The sequence below is a fragment of the Psammomys obesus genome, unplaced genomic scaffold (genome assembly GCF_907164565.1).
Source record: "Psammomys obesus unplaced genomic scaffold, mPsaObe1.curated_primary_1811, whole genome shotgun sequence".
Classification (NCBI taxonomy): Eukaryota; Metazoa; Chordata; class Mammalia; order Rodentia; family Muridae; genus Psammomys; species Psammomys obesus.
In genome coordinates, this window is record NW_026590062.1 from 16,894,558 (window position 1) to 16,906,713 (window position 12,156).

At 51.0% G+C, this 12,156-nt stretch overlaps 1 protein-coding gene across 10 annotated transcripts in view; it reads right to left on the reverse strand.

Moving 5' to 3' along the window:
- Rimbp2 (RIMS binding protein 2) overlaps nt 1-12,156 on the reverse strand; it is a 175,658-nt gene that overhangs the window by 44,989 nt on the left and 118,513 nt on the right. For all 10 annotated transcript variants that reach the window (XM_055605908.1, XM_055605904.1, XM_055605911.1 and 7 more), the window contains 3 exons: nt 10,707-10,757; nt 3,378-3,582; nt 523-659 (listed from right to left, as the gene is read on the reverse strand). In XM_055605908.1, the coding sequence (XP_055461883.1) occupies nt 523-659; nt 3,378-3,582; nt 10,707-10,757 (393 nt within the window). The remainder of the gene's footprint in view (nt 1-522; nt 660-3,377; nt 3,583-10,706; nt 10,758-12,156) is intronic.

The following is a 12,156-nucleotide window of genomic DNA, read 5'->3' on the forward strand; positions in this document are numbered from 1 at the left end:
CTGTGTGGAAGACAGAGTGGTCCCTTGTGGTATCAATCAAGCCACACCACTTCCTCCTCGGAGCCCCCCAGCACCACCCTGTGTGATGCACGTAGATACGAATACTGTTCCTGTGAGCAAAGCTACACCTACCCCCCCTTCAATTTCCAGCTCTACTCAGCTAACCAAGCTCCTGGTGTCTCAGCCATATGGCAGCACCAATGACAACCCCTCCTGGCTTCACAGCCCCTCCCTTTCTGATCACAGATCCGCACATCCTGTTCTGCTGTCTTTGGGACCCTCTCCAGGATCTGTCCAGTTGCTAACAGGGTGCTCTGTCCTCATACCCCATAATACCTAGGGTCTCCTCTTCCCACAAACAGTAGGTCCTTACTTCCTGGAACATGGTCATTCATGGGTGTAGAAAATTAATGAGAACAAAGGAAGACCCAGGCAGGTGGGGAAAAGGAAGAAGGCAGGGGAAGGAAGGTGAGTCGGGGTCAAAGGCACACTCAGGCAGCCTGGACCCTGGGTAGGACTCACCTCGGACTCAAATCTGCATCTTGGGCTGCTGGATCGCAACAGGAAGGATGGCTTCACACACGGAGGCTCCAGCTTGGCCCCCGACAGCGGGATATAGTCACCGATCACAGAGTAGTGTCCGGTGGAGCCCTCGTGACCTGGCCAGGAACACAGGAGTAGATGAGGGAAGGAGACAGGCCATCAGAAGACAGCACCAGCCATTTGTCTTCCCCGCACTCTCTCTGATGTCCATGGCGGAGCCACCCATATCCTAGTCCCTTCAGCTTGGGATCAGTGCAGCCCTGGTCTGGATCGTCATGGGCAGCATACGCATGGTAATGACATGTGACATGAGGCACTAGAAGGTCCAACTGCAGAGTGACAGTGTGTCCTGAGTACAGGGTCTTTCGCTTCTGTTGGCCTGAAACTGAAGCTGTGAGGCCCAGGGACCCCCACAGTCTGACACCGGAAACAGGAAAGGACACGAAAGATCAGAGTGTGCAGCATGTGCGCAGAGAACCAGGCACTATAATATGGAGTGTGTGTCACCTTCTGTGACATCATCAAGGGCACCAAGTTAATGGCTAAGAACTTGTTTGATAGGAGGCTTCTTGTTCCAAGGTAAGTCCCTGCACCCTGTCCTCCCAGGGCGTTTCTGAGGCCAGGCCTGGCTGCAGGGAGAGCACACTGACCCAGGATGGCCTGACCTGAACTCTGAAGCCATACTCTTCAATCTGGACCCAAACATGAAGTATGGAACGGCCTTTCCTGGTGCCCTCCACTGCCTTCAGGACAGCAAGCCCCTTGCCTGCGGCATCCAGCCTCTTCCTGAACTGCTTCATCAAGAGGTCTCCTCACTAAGGGACAGGAGAGCCCCAGGACAAATCAGGAAATAAAAAGTAACTAAAACCAATACAATCAGTGACCCAGCAAATGCCTTAAATAAAGAGGAAAATCCTGCTGCTCCCACCAGCATGGAGGAACGTGGAGTAACTTACACAAAATAAAAATAATCCAGGCACCAGAAGACGCAGACCAAACTAACCCAGTCACATGCGGACTCTGATGATGTCACAGAGGAGAAAGAGGTAGCTAGCTGAGTGGGAAGGTGTAGAAGCTTTAGTGGGCTGCAAGGTGAATAGGTTTAGGTCCTGGCCTGAGACACTGCATTTGCAGTTAATCGTGCTATACTGTTCCCAAACACAGTCAGGAAACACGTGCTCTGGATCCGTGATCCATGAGCACATTTCTAAGGGCCTGTCTAGATTGGTGAACCAACATGTTTAGATAGTGCTAATTAGAAGAGCAGGGGTCACTTACCAGCAGCTACACCAAGGAAGAAAATGTCTCTCCCAGAAATACTTAACTGCCTACATAAGCCTTATGAGGTCTCATAAGCCCCTCCCACAGCAGCCATAAATTGTCTATAGATCCTCGAAAAGAAGGCAGGGCCATAAGGAGCCTCTTCATGATAGGAAGTTAATGGGCCTAATCTTGTACAGGTCTCCTGTAGATGATCAGAGCTACCAAAAGTTCAAGGGGGCACCAGCCGCATCATGCCTGAGCAGGGCAGCACACACCTGGCTGGTGCCAAACACTCGCATTCCTTCTGAGTCAGAACTGGGCATATGCCAAGTAGAGGAGCCCATGTAATTAGCCCCCACAAGAAACCTTCAGCTCCAGCAAAAACCTCCTAGGATTTTGCCAGGCAGAGGGCATGATCTTCATGGCTCCTTAGCAGCTAGGAGGCAGCACAGGAAGCTTCAGGTTCTTTGAGGGAGGAGGACAGAAGCTGGCTTACGCCTTTCACAGCTTGAATATGTTCCCCAGTGGGCACTGAGCAGCCTCAGCCTCTTTCTACCTCACCATCCACCTGCAAGCATCTGAGCAGGGCTTCATGGGGCCCTGTCATCTAACAGACATCACAGCCTTGGCATCAAGACACCTCCTGGGTGTACTATGCTCAGTAAACAACCAGAGGGGTGTGGGCAACAGCCACTGGTGTTGTCTGTCAGTCCCTGCTATGCAAGAGCTAAAAGGAAAAACATAAGGGCTGAGGAGCTGGGGGAAAGAACTCCATTAACCATGGCACAGAGCAATGAGCACTGCTTAGTTTTAACAATAATAATAATAATAATAATAATAATAATAATAATAATAATGATGATGATGAAACATGTCTCCATTTTGATAAGAACCAGGAGAGATTGGAAATGATCTTAATACAGCTACAAAAGGAAGTCTGGCATTCAGCTCTCCTAATTAAAAAAGAAAAATCAACAACTTGAGATTTTGTTTTTAAGACAGGGTCTTAAAAACACTATAGCCAAAGCTGTTGTGGAAGTGGCCGCAGTTCTCTGGCTTCAGTTTCTCAAATGCTGGATTACAGGTAGGAGCCTTTAATCTGGAGGGAGGGGCTAGGGGACATCTTAGTTGACGGTGTTTGCTAAACCAGCATGGGCAATTCCGTCCTGCACCCAGCACCCATGCAAGAAGCTAGACATAGCAGCACACTCCATAATCCCAGCCCTGGGGCCAAGGAGACAAGCAGTCCCCTAGAGTTCACTTGCCAGCCATCTTGGGCTAATCAGCAAAGCCAAGACCAATGAGATACCCGTCTCACAAAAGCAAAGTAGACACTTCCTGAGGACCACAGCCAGAGGTTGTCCTCTGTCTTCCACGTGCCTGCACTCACCTACACATGTGCACCTGTGTCCACGCAAACATGTTCCCCCCAACACAGAGAGAATGGGAGTATCCAAGCCATTCTCTGTGTGAATAAGGGCAAGTACAGCCTGCGCTGTCCTCAGTCCTGCTGTGGATGATCCTTATATGCTTAGCCATACCCCCAACTGTTGCAAACATCTGCCACTTACCTTTGTGGATGGAGGTGGCTAGTCCATTCATGTACTGTGGGAAAAGCTTGCCAGGAGCCAATGGGACATCCAGCAAGGCCACTGAGCTGCTGCCCAGCAGATCAATACTCCCCGTGTGTTGCCGGAACTTCTCCAGGTCCCGGGACAACAGGTTAAACTGCTCACTCTGCACCCGACATTTCTCTTCCAGCTCCCGGACCTTGGACTGCACGGCAGAAGCAGGACAGCCGTCAACAAGGGGTATTCAGTAATAGAGATGTGCATGGGGTGGCCACGTGTTCGTTTCAAGAGCATGTGCGTGTGCACATGCTGTGTGCCTGTGTATGGCAGGGGCTGCTTCCACCTCCACAGAACAGCAGTGTCTGGTAGCCCAGCCTCACAGGCAGCCTGGCTGTTGGCCACCATGGGGAAACCACAGGTGCCAAGAAATCTTGCCATCGCTCAGCTCCCAGCCAAGAGAGGATTGTTCCAGGCTCTGCGTGCAGCCTGGGCACTTTGTGGTTGGCACGACTGTTTGATATTTGGAGCATGAGGCTGAAACAGCTCTGACTAGGGGAACAGCACAGCTGCCAACCCATCATACGATGCCACCTTAATGGGTGCCCATTCCATGGGCCTGAAGACCCCTGAAGAACACGGCTTGCAGCAACACCAGGGAAGTTCTAGTTGGTCTTGGGTTGGAGGCACCACTGTCATTGGCCAACACCACCATGACACTTAGGGAAAGACAAGAACCTTTCAGGCAAACACATGGAAGAAAGGGGCAGCCAGCAAGCTCCTTCCTTGAGCAGGGCAGGTATGGCAGGTTGCCCCTGAATGCTGTGTGTCTATTGGAACATCAGAGGGTGTAATCTGTGTGTTTCCTGCTGCTCCCCAAGAATTGGACACTGACGTGGGTACCTAGTTGGTGTTCAGTAGATTCTTGTTTTATTACAGGCATGTGGGAATGTAGAAAAAAATGGCTATGAGTCAGTCCGCTGCCTGGATTGATCAGGGCTTAGAAGTGGACTGTCTTCTTCCTCCCCCTTCCCTTTCTCCTCTGCTTCTTCCTCCTCTGCCTTCATCTCTTTTCATTTCTTCTCCAACTCTACATCCTCTCCCTCCTCTTGCAAAGCATTACATATTTTCCTTCCTTCCTCTTCTTCCTCCTCCCCCTCCCCTTTCACCTCCTTCCCTTCTCTCTCTTCTTTTACCTCTTCCCTCTTCTCTTGCTCCGTGTCCCCCCTCCTCATCTACCTCCTCTCCCTCTTCCTCATGCCCTAAGCATTAAGTCTCTCAGCTCTTTCATCCGGAACAGAGCACCATTTATGTCTGAGATCACAGCTTTCTAAAAATAACTGCAATGGATCCCAAGCCTATAATTAATTTCTTCAATTCATTAAAAAAAATCAGCAGGGTACCTCTTTTTAAAAGCTGAATGAGGTTGGCTAAAATATCAAACACCTCAGAGGAAAGCAAGGAACCAAACCTCTGGGCTCTGGAAAGCAGGGGGAGATCCATGAGTGAGGACAGATGTGATTCCAAGGCCAGAATCCATGTGTCGGATGGTGACATTAGGATCCTGGGGCCTTAGAAGCCCCACTCTTCCTTAAGGCATTCAAGTATCCTACATGATGAGGAGGGTCATCAGAGGGACCGGCATCAAATGTCCCCATGAGGGGAATGCCGTCAGATCATCTAAATTGCCAAACTGAGCCATGAGTACCTACAGAGGCCGGTGAGGTTCCTGGGTATGAGGACACGCAGGAAACAGCGCGTGAATCATCCTAGGCTTCGAAAAGCATCTATTGGGCATCATACACACACAACCAAACCTAACTATGGAGAGGCAGGAGGACTGTCCATCCACACCACAAAACGTCAATGCTATGCATTAGGGAACAGGTCAGTGGTTGTCAGGTTTGGGGGTGGGGTGACCATTCAGGGGCAGCGTGAGAGGGTGTCCTCAAGTGGCAGAAGTCTCTATATATCTGGCTGAAGCTACGAAAGTCCATGGTGGCAACCAGACTCTAGAGAACTATGCAATGAGAGGAGAACCACGTGGGTGGTAAGGTCCAAGGACAGCTGTAGCTCGGCTGATTGATGCTGCTCTGGCCTCAGGTACTGTACTTGCTCTCTTCTGACAGGTGTGAACACTAGTGCTGGGGAACCAGGGAAGGGTATGGCTTGTAGAATTGTCCCTGCTGCTTTTTAAAGCTCTTGTGAGTTCAAAACTGTTACGGAATAAAAAGGTTGGTAGAGGTGTTCACAGATACCACAGAAGCTATGACCTCATACATAAATGACCGATTCACTAGACCAAAGTTAGGGGTGGTCGGGGAGCACTGACTTGTGTTCTCCATCCAAGGAGCATGACCAGCTCAGACCATCGGGTCTGGCCCGCCTCTCCTGTCCTAACTGGCCCCTAGAGGCTGCCAAGCAGCCAGCCCAGAGGCCCCAGAGTCAAGGGGACTGGTTTGTATGCCAGGGTTACAGCCATACTAACTTTTTCCTAAGTGTGAGGAACAGAAAAAGATAGCGTCGGTTAGTGAAATTTAAAGCTTTTGAATGTGGGGCTGGAGAAACAGGTCAGTGGTTAAGAGCACTGGCTGCTCTTTTTTCCAGAAGACCCAGGTTCAGTTACCAGCACCTACATGGAAACTCACAACGGTATGTAACTCGGGTTTCAGTCATTCCAACGCCCTCTTCTGGCCTCTGTGGACAGTGCATGCACATGGTGCACACACCCATACACAAATAAAATAAAATGAAACAAAATAAAATAAAATAACAAAATAAAAATTAAAGTATTTAAACATGGAGTTGGCTCACCTATCTGAGCACTGTTCCCGACACGAATAAATAAGGCACAGGATGATGAAAACTTGCTGTCCTAGAGATGGTGGCCAGGCTAGGATTTTTAATACTCTTGTGTCTAGACACTGCTCAGAAGACTCGGTGGTCTGGGGTGTATTTGGCTTGCAGCTTTCTCTCTGGAAAGCATGCAGGGAACTGATGGTGGAGATCTGTGTATTCAACAGGCCCGGGGTGTCTTGGTGGAACCAACTGAGGCAAGCAGGCCAATGACCCCTCTCGGGCTTGTCAGCAACTGTTTGCTTTGTAAAGTATGACCACAGGGGGAGCTACAGTGGGCCTGGCTTTGGGGGATGACCCACTGTGAGTCGAAAAGTACTGGAAGAGCCTGGTTTTTTTTTTTTTTAGGACAGAAAAGACAGTCGGTACAGAGGATCTGTGCCAGGCCACCCCTGATCTATCACCACTATCTTTCTTCCCAAGCTCTTGGCTGGTGTCTCCTCCAACAGCAGAGAAAACAGCTTTGAAGGGCAGGATGCCAACTCAGGCCTCAGCAGCTTCCAGCAGTAAAGAGGAAGAGCCCACAGAAGCCTCAAATCCCCAGGTGTCCGTGTTGGTCCTTCGGCAGGAGCCTCTGTGCTCATAGTCCCCAGCTCTCCCTGGCTGCTGCTGCTGCTGAATGTCTGGGCCACTCACTGGTTAGGTACTCTGACAGCTTGCAGGTTTTTGTTGTTGTTGTTTGTTTTGTTTTGTTTTGCTTTGTTTTTTTGAGACAGGGCTTCTCTGTGTAGCCTTGGCTGTCCTGGACTCGATTTGTAGACCAAGCAGGCCTTGAACTCATAGCTATCTACCTGCCTCTGCCTCCCAAAGTGCTGGGATCACAGGCATGCGACACCATGCCTGGCTGAGTCTAGTAGCTTGTAAGTCACCTGCTTCTAGGACACTCTGAAAGACACAGCAGATCCCTGTTCTGCTCCGGCTACTGCTTTGATAGTGTGGTGTTTGTTTGGAGCATTGGTGGAACCTCCGCCATTGTGTGGTGCGAACCTTGCCTGCCTGCGTTCATCCTCCTGGACACGCCCACCCTCTCTTCTGTGCTGGCCCAGCCCAAGCCTCTCAGAGAACAACCACCTGCAGGTGGGGGATGAAGGGGTCTGTGCTGTGACCACGACCATGGCTGTGGCAGATGGCAAAGTGTTCTATAATTGGAATAAGTGCAGCAGCTTGCAAATGCAGGCAGAGCATTTAAAAGCCGGAGGCAAATATCCGAAGACGTGACTCCCTGCCGCCTCCACGGGCATTTCTCTGACTTTCATCCTCAGTGGTATGGGGCTGCATGCTGGGCTAGTGTCCAAGCTAAGGTAGCTTTGAAGGTAAGGAGCACTTCTCCAGTTAAAGACAATGGGATATGCAGAGATCGCCTGCAGAGTTACCTACAAGTACATGGAGCCCCACACATCCCTCATTGTTGCCATAGGAACAGATGTCTGTGGAAATGGCCCCATCCTCAAGGCCAAGACTTCTTGCTCTCATCCCAACATTGCCCACAAACTCTGCAGTCTCTGCCATACATCTTCCTGGCTGCGACCTTTCTCAGTGCCAGAGAGGTGATGTCACCAGGCACACTCATCCCTTCTGCCAGGAACAAATGCGCACACAGGCTAGGGGCTTAGAGCTCCCTTGCAACCCAGCAAGTCAGCTGCCGCACCTCACCTGCTGGGAGGAGAAGGGCACAGCTGTCTGTATGTTGGGAACTCTGGCTCTGGCTCTGGGCGGTCGCTCCCTGAGAGTGAACCATGGGGATGAACGCTGTGTTTCTGATCAACTCCTGAAACTGGCGTTCTCTCAGCTATTCTGAAGACCAAGCTCCCCACCCCATATTCTGTCCTTGCACCTTTTGGAAATCAGTCCTGCAAATATTTAGAGGGCCGGTGGGTATTCAGAGGGCATGGACGTACAACATACGCCCCAACTCAGCCTCCTCTGGCGTCTATGCTGTTGACACCACCAGAATGCAAGCTGCTTTTCATAGCAGTGTTTCTCCCTAAAGACAGTCTCCCAGGTGGCATCTAGGGTGTTCAAACATGCTCCAAAGATACCCACCCTTAGCAGGTATCCTGATAAGTAGTGTGGGGGACTCTGTCTCCCTGTTTCCCCACAGTGCTAGGTTAGAGGTCCAGGATGGTTACAGGAGACAGGAGTTTTCAGCTATGACGTCTGAATGTGCATTGGTCCAGACTTCAAGCGTCCCTCTTTCCCATCAGCTAGCCTGATGATACCTTCTGTAAGCAGCTCAGCCCCCATCCATATGGGACCCTTCAGGGCTGCATAAGACAGAGCCCTGTCTGTGCTCTTCCTGAGCCTGGGGATCGATATCTGTGACAAGACCCCAGGTATACCATGATGACCAGTCTAGGTAACCCCCTTGGAAACCCCTCATTTAGCAGCAAGAAAAGTTACCCTTTTCTGGCCAGTTTCAGACCCTGGTCTGAACCAAGAGCCATACCGGGGGGAGGTGAAAAGAACGAGCAGAGTACCCTGTTCCCTGTGGAAGGAGCTTGCTCTTGGCTCTGAATGGATAGAAGGAAGAGCATATAGGGGCCGGAGTAAATTCTGATGACCCATAATGGAATTCTAGGCATACTGCCAGTCCCTTCCAACCACGCGCCAGCCCCAAGGAACATCAGCCCCAGCCTCTTGCCCACGGTCATCTGAATTCACAGCACCGGCCAGCAACAGGAAGATGTGTGCACGGGGCCAGCTCAGCACTCCAAGAAAGTGTTTTAGTATTACTCCTCAGTCAGCACCAGGCTGAGGAGCCCTGGTCCACACCCATACCAGGTACTTGTTGCAGTTTCAGATCCTTGAGATGCTTTGGAGGAGGAGGAGAGTCGGAGGAGGAGCAGACCCAGGGCTCAGAGCTGCCCACAGAGGGAGAGTAGCACAGAGCACATGCGCGAGTGAAAGCCACACTGAATACCTGCATGCAGTCCAGGGTGTGCTGGGTGGAGAGCCAGACGAGACAGTTACAGAAAGATGGTGGAAATGAACTGGACAGTGTCCAGGGCAGCCCGTGGCCGACGGCCTTCCCCAGCTTCTCAACAAAGGCATGTTGTGTGGTGGGTGTTAGCATACGCTCTAAGCACAGGCTACCAGCAACGCTGTAACAGGCTGCGGCGGCAGCTCAGGAGGAGGGGGAAATGACACAAGTGACCAAGTCTGTAAGCTTCAGGGTGGCTAAAGAAAGGGACTCATTTGCAACCAGGATAGGTCAGACTAAACTCTTCCCTAGGAAGATGGATGCCCATCTGGAGGTGGCCTATTCCAGTCTCCCAAGAGGTGCATTTCTTCTGTCATTCAACACACACCTCCCTCCTAGTCTAACTAATGGGAACTTTCCAAAGATCAATGTTAATACATGGGATAGTGACCCCAGAACCCTTTCCATGGGAGGAATAGATTCCAGAGGGCGACTCAAGAGGTGCACACACTCTGTGTTTAGTAGCAGCTACTCCCCTGGAAGAAGGGTCATCTTGCAATTACCTGGAAAGCTCATTGGCCCTGGCAACAGGCAGCCTGGTGAGGTACAGTCAGTCTAGTAGACAACCACCTCCCTCACAGTGTGACCTCTGGGTAACTGCTCACTATGCATGAGGAATGAATGGCAAAGGCCCCTAAGGACATGGAGTGCTCAACCTACCTATCTATCATCCTCTAAGTAGGCCAGCAGAGGACCAAAGCCACAGACCAGGAGTGGGTACCCCATCGTATCACCCCAGATGATGGCACCAGGTGGCTATCTCACTTCCAGACCCTCAGGACCACGGAGGAAGGTCTGTACGTGGCTAAGATGGCCACTCCCACAGGGACAATAATCCCAGAAGTGGCTGGTGTGGCACTAACCACTTAGGCTCCCAGACCAACGGTCCTCAATCCATGGGTCACTGCCCACTTTGAGCGTCAGGTATCACACATCCTGAATATCAGATTTACATTACAATTACAGCTCATAACAGTAGCAAAAGTTGCAGCTATGAAGTAGCAAATAAAATAACTTTGTGGCCAGGAGTCACCACAGCATGAGAAACTGTGTTAAAGGGTCACAGCATTGGGAAAGTTGAGAGCACTGCCCCAGCCCCTCCTTTCTCTGATCCTGCAAGTGTCTCCCCAGCAGGAGCACAAAGCTTTGGTGAAGCCCCCACACCACCCCTCAGAGGATGGAACATCCAGGAACAACCCAACACCAACTCTAGGAGAAACCCTTCCTCATGTCCCAGAGAGAGCAGCTACCCAAAGGACACAGCCCACCTCTAGCCCAGGCTGTGTGGTTGAGGAAAACTTGATTCCCTTCTCTGTGCTTTTTCCTCTGTGGTAAGGACAGAAATGGCAGTGGTGTCTACAAGAGAGCATGCATGTGAGAAGAATGTGAATTAGGGTGCCCTGTGGCCACATCGAGTTTCTGACATGCGGCGGGTACCATCTATTTTTCTGGCAACCGTATGGCCCTCCCAGCCTCACCCACACTCCTCTGCTCACCTCTAGCAGCTGCACAGCACCTTCATGCTCTTTCTTAGCTTCAACCTGAGCCTGTTCGTGGTGGATAAAGAAAAGAGAGCATTTAGGGCAAAAGATGAGCATGTGCCCGTGGCCCCCAGTTTCCCAGCATGAGAGTAAATTTTGCATGTCTTCCCCTGAGCTGCACCAGGTGGCGAGGATTCAGTTGGGTCTGATGACCTTTGGGACGCCAGGTGGAGAAAGAATGGACTCTTAAGAATGAGGGCATGCAGCTCTGCCCTGCAGCCGAGAAGGGACCCTGTAGGTTTGAGCCAGGGCAGTGGGATCTCCATGGTAAGCCTGAAGAGCACTGTCTTCTCATCCACCCTCCTGCCTGGGAAACATGGCATTATCCTGCATAAGCTCCAGGTCCTACTTGGATCACACTGGCCCAAAGGAGGTGCCATAGTTCATGAGGTCCCACACCTCCAGCCTGCTGCTGGGGCCTACCCCTTTCCCCATACTTGATACCACACAGGAGACATGTCACTAGTTACACTGGGGAAATTTTGCATGAGAGGCCCTGTCTGGGCAATTTACCCCCCCCCCCAAAAAAAATTAGAATGTTTTCTCATTGTTTCCTGTCCCCACTCCTCCTACGGCCCTGTCAGAGTAACAGCCTATGTCACATTTGTCTTCACAGCCTCTTCAGCCAAGAGCAGTGCCTGGATTTTTACTGAAGAAAGAAATACAATCGCAGACTCTCTCCAATTAGTTTACTTGATGACCACAGAGCCTAATTCCAGCCTGGAGCCTCTGCTGGGGGATGCTGGGAAAATAAAAGGGCCCTTTGCTTTTGGACTTGAGACTCCTGTTGGAGCAACTGCAGCCATCTTGCCACCATGAGGGGAAAGGCTAGAGTGGCCACGGGCCTCTGCATGAAAACTGAAGGTAAAGCTGTCCCAGAGGAAGGCAGAGGGAAATGGATTATGGTGGCTTATGTGCCTTTGAAGTGCCTGGTGAAGGTTCTGGACCTAACTACATCCAAAGTCATACAGAAGTGATCGAGACCAACAAACTTTCCCGTTGGGTTTTCTGTTTGGAGAAACTAGGATAAATGCCATCACCTACTGGTAAAAATATGATGTTTCCACCAAAGGTGGATAAATTGAGGCTCAGGGGACTCTGAGGTTGCATCATGGAATGTCCCCTGTCTCACCAAGCTGGGTGTCCAACCAAGCTGGGCTCATGAGTGGTTCCAAGCATTCTTCAGTTTCATTTAGTTTTATGTTCGGGACAAGGTTTCGTGTAGCCCAAACCGGCCTCGAACTCACCACGTAGGCGAAGATCAACTTGTGATCTTCCTGATTCTGTCAGAGCAGATGTATGCAATACTGAGGGTGGACGCAGGGCCTCATGTATGCTAGGCAAGTGTTGTACCAACTGGGCCATATATCCCCGCTCCCCCTCGCAGTGCCCCACTCTTCAGCTT